This window comes from Leptinotarsa decemlineata, unplaced genomic scaffold (genome assembly GCF_025532065.1).
Source record: "Leptinotarsa decemlineata unplaced genomic scaffold, Ldec_3_MD MMD2_tig00026354_RagTag_RagTag, whole genome shotgun sequence".
NCBI classification, from domain to species: domain Eukaryota; kingdom Metazoa; phylum Arthropoda; class Insecta; order Coleoptera; family Chrysomelidae; genus Leptinotarsa; species Leptinotarsa decemlineata.
The window spans coordinates 18,069,599-18,086,048 of NW_027412702.1; the positions used below are offsets into that span (position 1 = coordinate 18,069,599).

General features: G+C 32.5%; 1 protein-coding gene across 10 annotated transcripts in view; it reads left to right on the forward strand.

Moving 5' to 3' along the window:
• The window catches only part of Patronin (calmodulin-regulated spectrin-associated protein patronin), a 124,325-nt gene extending 108,849 nt beyond the window's left edge, over positions 1-15,476 (forward strand). For 4 of the 10 annotated variants that reach the window (XM_074184338.1, XM_074184345.1, XM_074184344.1 and 1 more), the window contains 7 exons: positions 2,636-2,804; positions 2,980-3,072; positions 3,543-3,629; positions 4,474-4,566; positions 8,205-8,435; positions 12,028-12,310; positions 14,158-15,476. In XM_074184338.1, coding sequence (XP_074040439.1) covers positions 2,636-2,804; positions 2,980-3,072; positions 3,543-3,629; positions 4,474-4,566; positions 8,205-8,435; positions 12,028-12,310; positions 14,158-14,302 — 1,101 coding nt within the window. In that variant the 3' untranslated portion in view covers positions 14,303-15,476. The remainder of the gene's footprint in view (positions 1-2,635; positions 2,805-2,979; positions 3,073-3,542; positions 3,630-4,473; positions 4,567-8,204; positions 8,436-12,027; positions 12,311-14,157) is intronic. The other 6 variants (XM_074184340.1, XM_074184343.1, XM_074184341.1 and 3 more) reach the window with 6 other exon arrangements.
• The last annotated feature ends 974 nt before the right edge of the window (positions 15,477-16,450 follow it).

Here is a 16,450-nt window from a genome sequence, read left to right on the forward strand (position 1 = left end):
CCTAACAAACAATCATAGTAATTACTGAGGTATCCAATAATGAAAATAATGAATAAAAACAAAAAATCTTGTCAAAAATGTTAATTTATAGAAATTTTACTTCAGTCGTGTGATCTAAAGCACGCTTCTTTTTATCCAAAACTTTCTACTAGTTGAAATAGTACATCAAAATACCAAATCATACAATAATTTTTTTTTTTATACACAAAACGAAATGTTATTTTTTCATACTTAAGTTTTTTCCCTAATGCAAATTTGTTCATTAGGATATGTTTCCACAATACTGAAACAGGCAGAGTTCACTCGAAATGCTATAAATACTTAATGTTGTTTATTGAGCAGTCCCTACATGTTGAGCCCACCCCTCAAATCCTTGAAATATATGACTGGAGACACCTTGTTCTTGCTACACATGTGTAATCTATTTTTACCCTTATGAATTATACGCGATGAAATCACCGCGTTCCCGAGGCTTTCCTTTTTTTATTTTAATGGCATATTTCTGACTATTCCAAGAGCTCTTTCTCTAGGACATTAACACTCGACATTAGTCAATATTCTCGCGTTATTCCGGTAGGACACAAAGTAATAGGTGATGTTCTGATCGGTTCATCTGTAACATTTTTGAAATTTGGGTTTTTGTATCAATGACATTAGATATTGAGAGGAAATAATGTCATTCATCTACTGGTCTTTGGTAAATATTTTTCAAGTAGTAAGATGAATAATGAATTGGTGGAATTTAGTAGATTTTGTTAGATTGATTTTCAATGTTTGAGAAATTATAATAATGAATATGTTTTGAAAAATCATTTATATTTCTGAACATTTATTATGAGAGTTTTGAATTATTGTTTCTCAGTTGTTTTAATTCATCCCAATGTCATAACACTAAAACAACTTTCCATCAAAATAGCTCTTTCAAAATTGGATATTGTATTAGCAATAACAAATCGAAATTTCATTATGTTTTCGGGGGTTCTTGAAATGAACAATTTAGTTTTCATCAAGTACCAGGATGTTTTGAGGACAGCAAATAATTTTAAACATATCAATCAAGTCAAAGATTTTTATCTCATTGACAAATCCATAAAACAAATTTGAATTGACATTCAGATATCATATATATGTAGGTATAATAAAATTGATTAGTTTTTTGGTTGTTTGTTTGAATGTGTTATTATCTGAAATCAGTAGTTAGATTTTAAAAATAATTTTTGTGTGACAGCCACATTCATGAAAAAGACTATAGACTATGTAGCATTATTCAACAACAATAATTAAGCCTTAGATATTTATATTTGTCGGAGGATAAAATGGCATGGGCTGGCTTAATGGCATGTAGTACAAAGATACATTTTGATCGATCTGAAAAAAGTCCGCGACACTAAATATCTATCTCTTAAGAATAATTCACAAGACATTTTGTGTAAAGGGTCAAGAACTGAACCCTGTAGTTGACCATGTTTCAAGACTTGGCTAATCGAGGTGAAACTATCTCATTTCACTATCACGGTTCTACACAGGGTGTTATCTAAATACAGTACAAAACTGCAGAGGGTGATTTGTAAGGTCGTTTTAAGAAAAAAAGTTTCTATGAACATATGTCAGAAGTTGCTTCGTTTCTGAGATACATGGCGTTGAAGTTTGAAAAAAAAACGGTTTTTATAAAATATTAATATCCCTATACCGATTCGGTTGAAATTTGCTAGTTATTTAAAGTAATAAGGCGCTTATTTTGCCCGAACTAGATTGAAATTATTAGGTCCAATGGCGTCTCAGCCAACCATTTTGAAAAAGAAAAGAACGCCACTGACTTTGTAGTTTTTTATTTTATTATATTAAACAACTGAAAATACAACTTTTTCGTCGCTTGTGTTTTCTTCATATCAAGCTTCATTTGAAAAAAAATCACTTCGAGAAACTATCCATGGACAACAAAATAAAAACCAAAAATAAATATGTAATAGACAATTTCGACTTCAAAGTAAATGAGCAAAATGTCTACCTTCCGATGAAATACACGACTGCAATAGATTTGTCATTGATTGTCTAACACGTTAATAAATATCTGGAGTATTCTTTATGACATTGCAATTGTCAATTATTCAATTCTTCAAGTCATTCACATCTAGTACAGAAGTTTTATAAACAAGAGCCTTCAGATGACCCTATAAATATAAATCCAGAGGATTCATATCAGGACTGTGAGCTGGCCAATTTTGAGGTCCTGCACGTCCAATCCAGCGATCAGGGTAGATGATGTCGAGATGCTGACAAGCAAGAACACTAAAATTAACTGGAGCCCCGTCGTGCATAAACCACATGTTGCCTCTTATAAGTACCGGCACTTCTAACAAAATAAGTAAATGATCTCCTGAAAAGTTGGTGTAGGATTCACCTGTTAATATTGCTGGTAGAAAAAATTGACCAATTAAGTAGTTACCTGAAGTTTCGTACCGTAGTTAAGAAACACCATGTTTATCAAGTACGATTCTAGCTCATCAAATTTGTTGTAACCCATGAGACTAGTTTAAATATTTGGTATGTACTACGTAGTTATTGATAAACATCCATAATTTCTGTCATGTATTTTTCTTGAATTGCTTCTAAATTTAATAATATTTCCCTCTAGGGCAAAACTTTGGATAGAGCAGAACTTTCGTCTCTCAAACCTGCACCTAAAATGAGACCCAAAGGTAATACTAGACCCCGTCCTAAAACAATCCATATCGATAGCGGTTCAGTCCAAATGGCAGAAGGGATGTCTAGTAGAGGGAAGAAAGGGTCTTCTTCAAATCTTGGTGAGTAAATGGTTAATCGAAAGCTTTTTCGTAACTATAATATTTCCAATAACATTACAGTGTACATAATATTGAAACAGTCGATGGATATTTCTCTATAATTTTTTATTGTCGATGGTGATTTTCAATTTGATTTAAAATTTCTGCACGTTTGTATTTTTTTATTATTATTTAGCTTATGCTCCATCCACCATGAAACGAGATTACTATAGAGGTTCACAAGACAGCTTAGCTGACAGAAGCATGAGCAGCGGCATGTTGTATAAAGGTGTGTTTTTTTTCTTATTTTTTGTATAGTTTTTTTTATCAAGCCACCTGAAGTTTGTATTTTTTTTTCATAAGTTATGTTTGTTTTGTAACAAATTGAACCAAATTTGTAGTCGTTATGTCATTCATTAATAAACTATTGGGGATATTAATTAGAGAAACAAGCATAACCGAAGAAGCAAAAATTCAGTAAACTTTTACTACTTTCAAAACATAATGTGAATGAACTCTTCGAAAACTATTTTGACATATTCAAAATACATTTTTCCATTCAAGAAAATTGAGAAGCAACAATCATTTCAATCTGAAATAGTTTCTTTTAATTTGATTTGTAACAATTAGTGAATTTTTGTTAACCATATTAGTTCGACTATACTGCTTTTGTGACATGGGACAGTGTTTTCAATATCTTGTGACAAGTCCACTTTGTAGCTTGGGTAAAAATGTACACGTGGTGTGGGTATATTTCAGATTCGCCTGACGACAGCAGGGGTATGTCCCCCTGTCACAGTGCCAACCAGACTTTGGGACGGCGGAGTTCGTACAAAACCAGCAGAGGTACGTAACCCTAGGGCATATCGGAAGCGGGTGCTTCTCTTGTTTGTAAATGTGTTTGTAAACGGACGTAGAACTCCAAATATATACAAATATATCGCACGCTACTATTACTGTCCAATTGGTTTCATTAAGATTTGGTTTTTGCATCCATTTCTATACTGTTGAAATTTGTTTGTTGTGGTGTTTCCCTTTTTCGGAAATTTAGCACTTAAGTTGCAGGGTAGATGGGCTAAAATGGTACAACACAGATTTTGGCGCAAGCAAGGTGAGTCGATAGCTTTTCCATTGTAGATGCTGACAAACTCCTTTCACTTGTCTCTTTATCTACGGTTGTGTTGCACCTGTGTGGGGAAATTAATACCTGAAGCTTTTATATTATTTTCCAAAAGTCATTTGACCAAAGTTAATGAATATTTATGCACAAAGTACCATTTAAATGATTCTTATGAAAACAAATCTCATAATTAGAGATCTTTTTATATATTGTTGACATCTGTTATATATTGGAACGTACAAGTACCTCATTTGGTAAGAGTAATGAATCCTCATGATGTATTTGACAATCTTAATGAATCTACTACTAGTGATCTACTGAATGTCTAAAATAAGGAAACGCTATTCTTTGAATTTTTTTTCATGGAATTGGTGTCAGGTACTGCCTTTGAGAAACAATTATTTTCTAACACAAGTTCAACTACAACATTGAACAATTTTTCACAAACACTAGTTGCTTCAAAATCTGTTTTGTCAGAATGGGGTTGAATAGTGTAAGTGGAACAAAAATCTGAACTATCCAAACCACCACTTGGCGAGTAGTGTATGTATGTTAACGATATTTTTACAGACCCCTCTCCTGCTCAGGTACGCGGCAGACCTAAGTATTCAGCTTATCAAAACTTTAAAGGGCGCAAGTCTAGCTCTATGATGAATTTGTACGGTAAGACATAGACCTCTTCCGTGGTTGCAAGGTATTCACGTTCACATTGCTAGATGTCTTGAGCTGTGGGGCATGATGGTCTTACCTTATTTTTCTCTCCCCGCCCTTTTAATTTTCGTTTTTATCACCTGCTCTTTCCAGATACGAATTTTCGAATTATTTCGGAGAATTTGACTACTTTGATATTAGATCGTATCAATTGATCCAACAGAAGAAAATGTTGGGTTGGGAGTTAAAAATTATGAAAAATTATAAAAAATCTTATGAAATAAAAAAATTACAATAAACGAGTTCTTTTGAATATATAATTCGAAAACTGGTATGTACTCTTAACTGAATAGGTTTTATTATCATTTCTAGCTGGTGATGGTTTTTATTTGATTGTAAATACAAGAGCTCGATAGTATAGCTAGTTTTTCCACGATTTATTTTCACTACCCGCCTGTTTTTATTCGTGTCAAGTGGTAATCGTTTTGTACATTGTTTTAAATACATATTTGTCCTGTCATTGATCAATTTGACTTGTTTTGTGACGGCTGTTTTTATTTTACTAGTCTAGAGAAATGTCATCTATTCAACCAATTTCAACATCATCAAATATTTTCTTTCGTAGTTCTAGGCCAGAAAGAAAATTTAAATGAGAAAAATTCTAACTAGTTTTTGCTGAAATTTGGTTGGATCGTTATTGTATTCAAAATCTTGTATCTTTTGACATACTTGAAATTTTGTGTATTATTCATTTTGATTGGATTTTTTATTATTAATTAAAGAGATGAAAAAGAATTTGCTTCTTTACAAACATTTTTGGCATCCTTTCAATTTTGCTTATTGTTGCAGCTTCCTTCACTCATTCCTTCTTGTATCTGTCAACAAAATGATATTAAAAATGATTTACATTTACTGAAAATGTTGTAAGGATGCATTATGATATTAACTAATTATTGAATCAATGTAAAAGGGAATTATCAAAAGGCTTCTGTTTTTTACAGTTGATGAAATTGATATTCTCTTTTATTTTAATAATGACTAATGTTTCCACTTTTGAATTGGAAAAGTTCTAATCTTGTGAATCTATTAAATGCCAAAGTTATTAACACTTCAACACTCTTTATACTGGTACATGGTATACACGGTTAACATACATGCAAATAATATCGATAACTTCACACACGGTTATTTTCATACACTGGTTTTCAGGTGAATCAATTTGGAAATGAAGACTCTGCATCATGGAAGTGAATAAGAAAATTTATTTGATTTATGGATGCGTTTAAATTTCTGTTTAAAGGATACGTTTTAATCAGACGCAAAACCCCTGAATGTGAAAATTTTCAGAATAAGAATTATTTATTTGGTTCCTTTTTTACACCAGATCAGGATGGATACTGGTGTATATTATGATATTTTGGAAGTTTGTTTAATGTTTCATAAATATGATATACTGCTTCCTGTAGATAAAGACAGGTCTATGGAAGGATATTCAATTCTGTGAATAAAAGTTTGCAGGTGGATCTGTTTGCTGGTTCAGTTGAGACTCTTTTTGTAATTTTTTGGGCTGAGAAGAGTTTTTTGCTGCTGCCAGTATTCATACGTGACAGCAAATTTAATATGTTTTTGTGTAATTTTTTTTTATATGTGATACACTTTTCTACCAGTATCAGTGGCCGTTTTTTGCAGTTCAATCTTTCAACAATCTTCAAATGCCTCGTTACTGATATGTAAAAATTCGTACAAAGAACATTACATTTGTAGAATTTTGTAACATGGTGATATAAAACCGATTAAACCTAGTGTAAAAATTACTCCAATGTATTAAAAACAAATCGTGAATGCTTTGTATTCTAATTGATGTCGAAAGGAACTGCCTATGAAATTTCTATTTTGTATAAATTAACTCAACAGTAGTGTGTGAGGGCATATTGCTATGGGTAGCAATGCTAGCGACACAATGTCTTCATAGCACAAAAAATCTGTTTTTCCGTTAATCAGCTGTCGCAACGACAACTATCAATCAATCAATCAATCAAATATACTTTATTGTCTGAAGAACTACATCTTGTAGACAAAGTCATAAATAATATGTAAGATACAAAAATCTACCTACATAAAAAAAACATACACAATTTAAACAAAATACAATAAACATAAGCTAAAAATGTGAAATACACTGAGATATTCAGCTGGAAATAACAAGACATAAAAATAAAAGTTAAGATTCAAGTGAATCATCAAGATACTCCTGAACTGAATAATAGGCCCTATCAACATGTAGCATTTTAACTGCTTTTTTGAATTTGTTAAGCACTATAATTTCTTTAATTCGATCTGGTAAGTGGTTAAACAGTTTGATCCCGTTGAATATAATTGAATCCCTAACAAGGGAGCTCGCAGTTAGGCAGATCTATGTTACTATTGTGGCTACGAGTATTATATGAGGAAGGGGGAGAGGCACAAGAATAATTTTTTTATCAAGCAAATTGATTCCAAGATAAACAGGGCAGCTACTGTTAAAATACCGTGAGCTATGAAAAGAGGCTTGCATGGATCCCTGGGAGCTGCTTTGCACATATATCGGACAAAAATCATTTGAAATAAATCTCTAGAACAGACTCTCCAGAAGGCAATTCCATATTTAATATGGTGATCTATTAGAGCGAAATAAGCTGTTCTTGAATGGGAGTAGCCTAGTTCTCTAGAAATCACTCTTAGTGATCGAAAGTAAAAATTTGTGCGAGCTAAGGACTAACGAGTTTTTACCTTTTAACGTGTGATTCCTAACACGGGTTGGACGATAGGGAATGAAAATTGATCGTCCGGCCTTGCGGTTTGAATCACCGGTTCACACAGTGGTCGATTGAGTGAGTGGAGTAAACCACCCACGTCAACCCAACTGGCTACTATCGCACATCTATATTAAACTAGATCAAACAAAGTGATCTATCCTAGACTAGACAATTTTGATCTGATGATAGAGAGGTTCATCTTTGTAGGTACAACGGCATATAATAAACTGATAAAATACAATTAAAATGAAACTATATTCCGAAATCTCCCAAAAAAAATTGCGAATAAATTTGATTTATGATCTAAATGAAACTTTTAGGTATGTTTTTTATATATATTTTTGTGTTGTGCAGGCAAATTGTGAAAGTTTCTTCATTACATGAATTTTTGTATTGACATGTACTATACTCGTTTATTTCAGTATTGTACCTATTCGCCGATATCCAAAAAGTAACTGCGGTTAGTTCTATTGAAACACAGGGCTCGTAGTCATTGGAACATGCGACATTCCTGAATTGAATGCTGTTAGTTAAATTAGTTCCTATGTCACTGACATAGAGTGAGAAAAGAAGTGATGCTAAATTGCTTTCCTGGAAACCACCATTATTGGCCTCAATATTCCACATATGATTTAAAGTAGTTCACCAGATTTGTGTTAAAACCGAGTTGGTCTAATTTTGTTAACAACATTTCATGCTCCAATTTGTTGAAGACCTTTGAGATCTCTGTATATTATTTATCTGAATAAACATTCAAATTTTCCAGTCATTCAGTGTCTTCATTTCCAAAATCATTTACCGAAGGGATATCACTGGCTGGTAATGATGAAAGCTAAAATTTAAAATTTTTCGCAGGCTCCAGCACGGATCAAGATAGTTTAGCATATCGATTTGGTGATACAGATTCGGGCCTAGGTCGCGCCACACCTCCAAGGCGAGCGCCATCTCCTGGAATGAGCATGAGACATCTCACGTCACCTTCTGGTCCTGGCAGCTTACCCGGTCTCATGTCAAAAGGCAGGAGGATGTTTGACGATGGGTCTAGTGATATTAGTTCGACTCCTAGTAGTATGATGGATTATAATGGTGAGTAAACTATATTTATTTGTTCGATTGGAAAACGTTTGTGAAACTATCAAAAATATATGTTTTTTTTAGTGAAATAAAAAATGAACTCATTTCAATTTATGAACTTTATTACTTATTGAGATAATTAGTATTGATTGTTTCCTCTGAATTGTCATTTTCAAGATATCATTCCTGTTGGTGCTAGCAGTCCAATGATAGCTCAATGTAAGAATTCTGAAAACCAATTCCACTAAACGGTTAGAAAAAGCTGGAGTCTTAACATAATTATAATTAGAAAGATTAAAATCTGGAATGGCAGGCGGTGGTCGAATTGAACTTGTAGTATCAAACATTTTGTCTGCCACTGTGGAAGACTGGTAGCTTTTTAAAATACGAGAAACTACCTTCGTCTTACAACTAATCGTGTCTTCGGCCGTGAAAGCCTGTGTTCTTTTATTCTAACATAATACTTAGGCCAATATTTTTGGCAGCTGATAACTCTCATGCACACTGTAATTTTTCACAGGTCAAGTGTTATTGGTCGACGGGTATTGGGTTTTGATTGTTTTCACATAGAAAAATTAATTATTTCAGTCCTTTCCAGTCTGTGCTAGTCCCGTCAAAGCTGAATGTAGATTCAGATATTTATCTTGCAAATACATTTTGATAGTTACTCAAATATTACTCGTTTTTGAGACTTTTTTCTGGTAATCTATTTATTTATTGATTATCCGTTTGACATAAAAGTATGTATAGGATTTGTCCAGCAATGAAGAACACATGAAAATGCAGTGTCTGTATCAATATGAAAACACTATAAAATTAACACATAATATAAAATACAATACAAAAGAAAACTATTTTATGATATCAAAAATTCGTCTAGGTTATAAAAACAACTATCAATTAAATACTTATGATGCACTGTTTGGAACCTTTGGTGTAGTAATGAATATTACTGGAGTTTTTTCCCAACACCAAATCGTTATTTTTAACACCTCGACACGTGTTTCTAATCTTCCTCTTTGAAGATGATCACTTGGTGATCGAAACATGTGTCGAGGTGAATCTTCCTCTTTGAAGATGATCACTTGGTGATCGAAACATGTATCGAGGTGTTGAAAATAACGATTTGGTGTTGGAAAAAACTCCAGTAATATTCATCAATTAAATACTTTTTCACATTTTGGGTAAATTCATTAATTTTATTGAGCTCCTTAATGTCTTTTGGTAACTTATTAAAGATATTTGGGCCCATCACATAAGGTGAATTAGAAGTAACCTTATATTTACAATACTGTATGTGGAAGTTATATTTTTGACGAGTATTCCTACTATGTATGATTTCATTGGTGATAAATTTATGTTTGTTTTTAAAGACAAGAATTGACAATTCGAATATATACATGCCGACAAGAGTTAAAATGTTAAATTGTCTAAATAAACTTCTGCAAGAGGGCCTTTTTGAGGCTTTGGCCATTATTCTCAAAATAAACTTCTACGCAAAGAATACATTTGATATCGAAGTCGAGTTACCCCACATACATATGCCATGTCTCAGTATGGAAGCTACTTGAGCATGGTATAGTGCCAAAAGTTGCTGATCTGTCAAGATATCTGTTAGGTTTCTAAAGAGATAACCTAATGAATCAATTTTACTTGTTAAATTTGAACAGTGTTGTTTCCATATCAAACATGCATCAATGGTAGTTCCCAAAAAATTTGTCTCTTCTTTTCCCAGAATTGACATGTTCTTGATTTGAAATTGAATAGGCACACAATGTTTTTTCGATTATGAAATCTAACCAATTGTGTTTTGTTAGCATTGAGATAGAGAGAATTAGCTCCGCACCAGTTCACAGCAGATTGCAAAGCATATTAACATTTGTCTAAAAGTGAGTTTTCATCCGTGTCAGATACTATTAAAGACGTATCGTCGGCATACATTGTTAAAGAAGTATTCCTGATATGTGATTCCAAATCATTTGTATATAAAAGGAACAATATAAGCGCTAATACCGATCTTACATTTACATTTATCATAAGTACTCGTACTGTGGTTACTAATTGTAAAATATTGTTGCCTATTTTCTAAAAATGATGAAATCCAGGAATGTGTTATGCCACGAATGCCGTGTGACTGTAACTTTGACAACAAAGCATTATGATTCTCTTTAAGAGATTAGTGTTCTTGGCAGTGTCACAGTATTCTTCCCTCAGATGAAATGTGACATTCCGCATGGGTCTGTTCTGAGCCCACTGCTTTTCTTGTGTATAAAAGATTTGGTTGGTTTTTAGTTCAGTATAATTTTTTTTGTTCGGAGAGTTAATTTTCTGAAAACCGAACCTAGGTAGGTTAGAATCGTTGAATAGAACTGGCCGATACTTGATGAAAATCCACATTAAAACTAATTAATGCAGTTTATTGTATGATTTTCACTATAAAGGGTTTTACAAAACCCGCGACACGTGTTTCGCCTGAAGTTTATGCTTTTTTCACTGTACTGTTAAGTCCTAGGACGTTAAAATTTGTTATATAGGTGCTTTTTAGGTCTCAGATGCGCACTAAGAAAGGTTTTTCGAATACTTCAACAAAGTCGCGTTCATAAAATAAAATTACCTTTTTATAACTGTTTCTCCATACCGCTATATTTTCGGAGGCTGAAATTGTGTACGTAGGTTCATTTTATGTTGTAGATGTGCAGTAAGAAAGGATTTTTAAATATTCCAACTGGGGTGGCAGTCACGGGGGAAACGACGGGTTCATAAAGAAAAGTTAACTTTTCATCATTGTTCGTCTGTACCGGAATATTTTCGAAGGCTAAAATTTTGTATGTAGGTTTGTTTTATATTGTAGATGTGCAATAAGAAATTATTTTTAAATATTCCAATTGCCAGCCGCGGGGAAAAAGGCGCGTCTCTAAAACAATACTTTTTTTGCCACTAGTTCTCCATGTATTTAAATTTCCGGTGGGTGAATTTATATTTAGTATCAGCGTTGCACCTGTGCGTAGCCGGAGCGGCTCGGTAGTCAATATAAATATTATATTGAACTTGTTATAACAGCTGCAAAAAAGTCTTATTGTAAAAATATTATGCAAAAAATGAAATGAGGGAAAACGAGTCCTTATTGAATAATTTAAAAGGAAATATGTAGTTCAAAACTCCCTTCTCATATGAATACGGACCCCAAAACGATAAATTAATTATATGGCATCGTATCCAAAAAATTACCACAGATATTGTACTCCCAGTAGATCCTTTGCCTTTATCTCAATGACAGTCCCATATCTGATAAGTAGTTGAGCAAAAGGAACATAGAAGAACTACCACAAATATCAGAAGATATACAAAATGAAAACTTTTGTGGTATACATGAAATATCGGTATACATGAAATGTTGCAAAATTTACGTGTTGAAGTCATACAGGTGTCAGTAGATGCAATCAATATTATCTTCTGTGAAGAAAGGTTAGTTGGGTAACAGGATCAATTTTTTTCGAATTTAATTAAATTCTTCTTCAGGGCTCTGTAACAATGAATTTTCATAAACATACCCCCCACAAAACTGATACGATTATTATAATTATCTTCTGTATTTTTGTTACAGGTCCACGATTATATAAGCAACCTGCCATGAAATCGAATCGTAGCATAATGCTTAACGCCGTAGAATATTGTGTTTTCCCCGGTGTCGTGAACAGAGAAGCCAAAAAGCGAGTTCTCGAAGAGATCAACCGATCCGAGAGCAAGCATTTCCTTATCCTGTTCCGTGATGCTGGTTGTCAGTTTAGAGCTCTCTATTCGTATTGCCCTGAAAGGGAGGAAATTACGAAACTTTACGGAACCGGTCCCAAGCAAGTTAATGACAAAATGTTTGATAAGTTTTTCAAGTGAGTATCTCTACTTATACAATATGTTGTTTTACTGAAGGAGAGGATGCACATGCATAGTAAAAAATATATGATATAATTTTATTTTGGGAAAAACATTTTTTGTGGAGGAGTCAATGTTTCTTGCTGCTTGTGGATTCAAATAAATTCATCAATGGAAAATTGAGCTGAATAGGCTACCTTAACTACACTATATTTGTCATTCACAATGACATCCACTTGTTTCCAAACGAAAATGTTTTTATTATACATTGTTACCCAAAGTTGCTTTCTGATCGGTTGACTCAGAAGTTTGCATAATGCCCTTGTCAGCATCATCATTTGCCATAATTAATTTTATTTTTCAAGTTGGATTGATGATGATGATGAAGTTAAAAATAGTACAAATACAAATAACAATTAAAATAATTGCATAGTCTGAAACTGTATAAAAATGTTCATAATAAAATAAAAAAATCAACAGAATGAATATATCACAAAGAATGTTCAAAGTATTTTCCAAGATTGCAAAATACTTCTTCTACCAAAATGTCCTTCAGTGCAGGTTGTTTAAAAATATTTGTTTGTTTAAATGTCATATTTATTCTACTGTATCTACTGATCGATAGAGAGTTTTTTACTCTATTCATTTTTCCAAATTTCAATTTTTTGCCTCTTTTAAGCTTATTACCATAAATATGATGTTGTTAAGCGAGTTTCGTCTAAATCTGAAACTGTGTTCAGTAACAAAGTTAAAAACTTATTACTGGACAAATGTTGATGTTACTACATCTATAAGAACTATTTTAGAGGATACTTTCACAGAAGAATAATATTTTTAATCGCTGTAATGTTTTACTTATTGTTTTTTGCTTTAGTTTCAGTGTTCTGACTGGTGATTTTATTTTATTTATGACACTACGGCAAGCAAAATTGCCACATTTTTAATTATTATGTTACAAGTATATTTATATTACAATACATAATGAAATTTGGAATAATCATGAAATACAAATCAATTCAGAGAACTAAGATTATAAAAAAATAGGAAAAAAAATTCACCTCAAAGGTGCTACTTCGTTCCCTCCTGTTCATAAAAGAGGACATATGCCTCATTGCTCACAAGTGATTTTGGCGAAATTGGGAACACGTGTGAATCATTGTATTCATGCCACGAGCCACTATATGGGTGTCTGCAATATGCTGTGTAATGCCCGTTGTAAGTAGTCCCACTGTGAATTGGAAGTACATATGTTGCATGTATATATGTAAGCTGGCGAATGTGTATATCTTTGTATATGAAAATGTTATTTTTAATTTCAATTTTAATTTTTTTATCTCATTCAGTAACGTACTGTAAAGCGTGTGTTATTTACTCAATACTTTTTGACTCACCACATATACGGTATGTATCACAAATGGTACATAAATATTATTATTATTTCAATACGTTTTACACCAGTTCTTCCGCCATCCCACGCACTGTTTATTACAGGTCAGTCTCCATCAGGGTCCTCAAATCCTAGTCCTGCATTACTGTAGGTTACTTTGGGGCTCATCTCCAAGGCTAAAATCTCTGAAACAAAACTTAGCAAACCAACATCGAACAGTCCATTCATTAACACTATCAGAGTCAATCAAATGCTTAGTTAATTTTATGGGTTCTTTGGGCAGCGCTCTGGTCCAATTTGAATTCGTTTCAGACTATGCAATTATTTTAATAGTTATTTGTATTTGTACTATTTTCAACTTGACATTGTATACTTTACTGTACCACTTGAACTTTGTGACCATGATTATTAGTAAAATAATTTGATTACAGTTGATAAAAATTTACTCTCATATCATGTGTTTTGTTGTTTTTACAGATATAATTCAGGAGGGAAGTGTTTCTCACAAGTTCACACAAAACATTTGACTGTGACTATAGATGCTTTTACGATCCATAACTCGTTATGGCAAGGAAAGAAGGTCAATCTCCCGAACAAAAAAGATATGGCTCTGGTTATTTAAGTGAATGAAAGTCTAAAAATTGTTGTTAATTAGTCATCTAATATTATTACGTATTATTTTTTGTTAATGCTTTATTAAATGTTATACTTTTTTGTTTCGAGCAAATTCGAACAAATTTTACATAATATTGAATGATTGATTTTCTAAAGTATTTTACTGCGCAATTATTTGTTTATTATGCCAATGATGCAAGGTCTGAGATATTAGATGTATCCCCCTTTTACCAGAATATCTGTTGATTTCACTTTATTTTCTTTTTTGTATTATGTGCCTTCTGTATGTATATTTAGGTATTTCCTGTAGTATTTTTACATTTATTTTTTTTGTGAAGAGTGAAGCTTTTTATTTGTGCCAATGGAACACCTCGAAATTCTTATCACAAAAAAGGATATGTGCTACGTGCTTATTGTACGCTATTCTGTCCATGGAGAGAAACAATAAAATTTTCTTATTAGTGTCATTCCAGTTGTATTTATAACGAATAGATTAGGCAAATTCAGGGCTGTTTTTCGGTAAAATATCGTTTTGTCATCACCTTTCGACCTGTCGCATAAATTAAAGTGTAGCTATTTTTCGAAAATGAATCGTTGAAAGCTGGTCGCGACGTTTTACCCATTTTGTAAGTCACTTCGCTTGATGATTGTAAATTTATGTTAATAACTGAGCACCAACTTTGATGCGAGATTCTGTTTTATAGTGTCGTTGATTGAATCGATGACAACTACACCTATGATTTCAGTAAGGGGAATTTAGGTTGTCCATAACTTTTTTGTTCAATCAAAAGTAATTCTGATTTGAAGCCAGATGATATTATGTAATAGGATATAGATTCAATTTCGTCAATGAACATTGTTATAATTTCAAAGCCTTGTTAATAATCTTTTTCTTCACTTTACCGAAAATAGAAACTTATCAGCTGACTTGACTGAACCTCAATCATGAATTTAAATTTATATCGAACCCTCAGCAAGTTCGTGATCCTAAAAATATTTCTTAAGCCCTAATTTTTTTACCTAACAATACATCTTTGTAACATTTTTTCCTTTAATACAGCATTACATTAATCGTTTCATGTCTGTAAATATTATGTTTTTATAATATATGGAATATTTATTAATTATACACTTGTACGAGTCAAAAACACTCAAAACATCAAATAAAAGTTCATAACCCACTTGCTGTTTTTTCATTCCGATCTTCTCAGGAAATGAGGATCAAAATAAAAAAGAACTTTGAGTATTTGAGATTGGCAGCTCATTTGGATTATATAATGAGGTAAGTTAGGATCAAACTGGTTCAGGATTCCCGTGTTTTTTTTTGTCTTGGCATAGTATGTATTCAATAATTATATCCTCTCACTGAAGGTTTTCTAGATATTCATTTGTCACAAATAAACTAGGTGAATTCGTTTTTTGCTTGTATCACTAAAAATGCAAGAAAACATGTTTTCTCATGTCTCGTACATGGGTAAGTTCAAGACTTGTGATGATATACTTATTATTAATTGCAAGTGAAACACTTGCCTTAAAAGTGTGTTACCCGATTCAAACTTGATGGATTCATCATCAGACGATTCAAACTTGATGGATTCATCCATTTTTGATGTTGAATACATTATACAAATTTGAAGTATTATATCTGAACGGAAGGTTTATACAGATTCTTGAAGTTGTGAGTAAATTAGTGAAAAATATACAGACTGTTGGGGTTTATCACCTTGAATTCGAACTAGTGTTTGCTGTCTGTATTTATTGTTCACTTTACAACTCAACGTTTATGGATTGTGTTCTATTTTACTCCGTCTCTGAATCTCACAAGTGTTATTGTTGAGAGCACTTGAAAACATCTAAATCCAAACGTGTGGGAAAAGTCAGATATATACTTGCATGCATTCAAATACCTAAACAAGAAAATAAATGTTGCTAAATCTTCAAACTTCTACACAAAATATAAAAGTTATAATATTCTGAACACAGACCTCAATTGATGTTTTGGTATTAAATAACTTAATTTTTGAAGTATAGCCAAAGGCCCCACAATTTTTTCCGAATGTATTCATTATGTTCATGCCAAGATAGTTTGTTATCTATAATAAGACCAAGAACCTAAACTACAAAACGTTTTGTCAGCTACTACAACAGACATGAA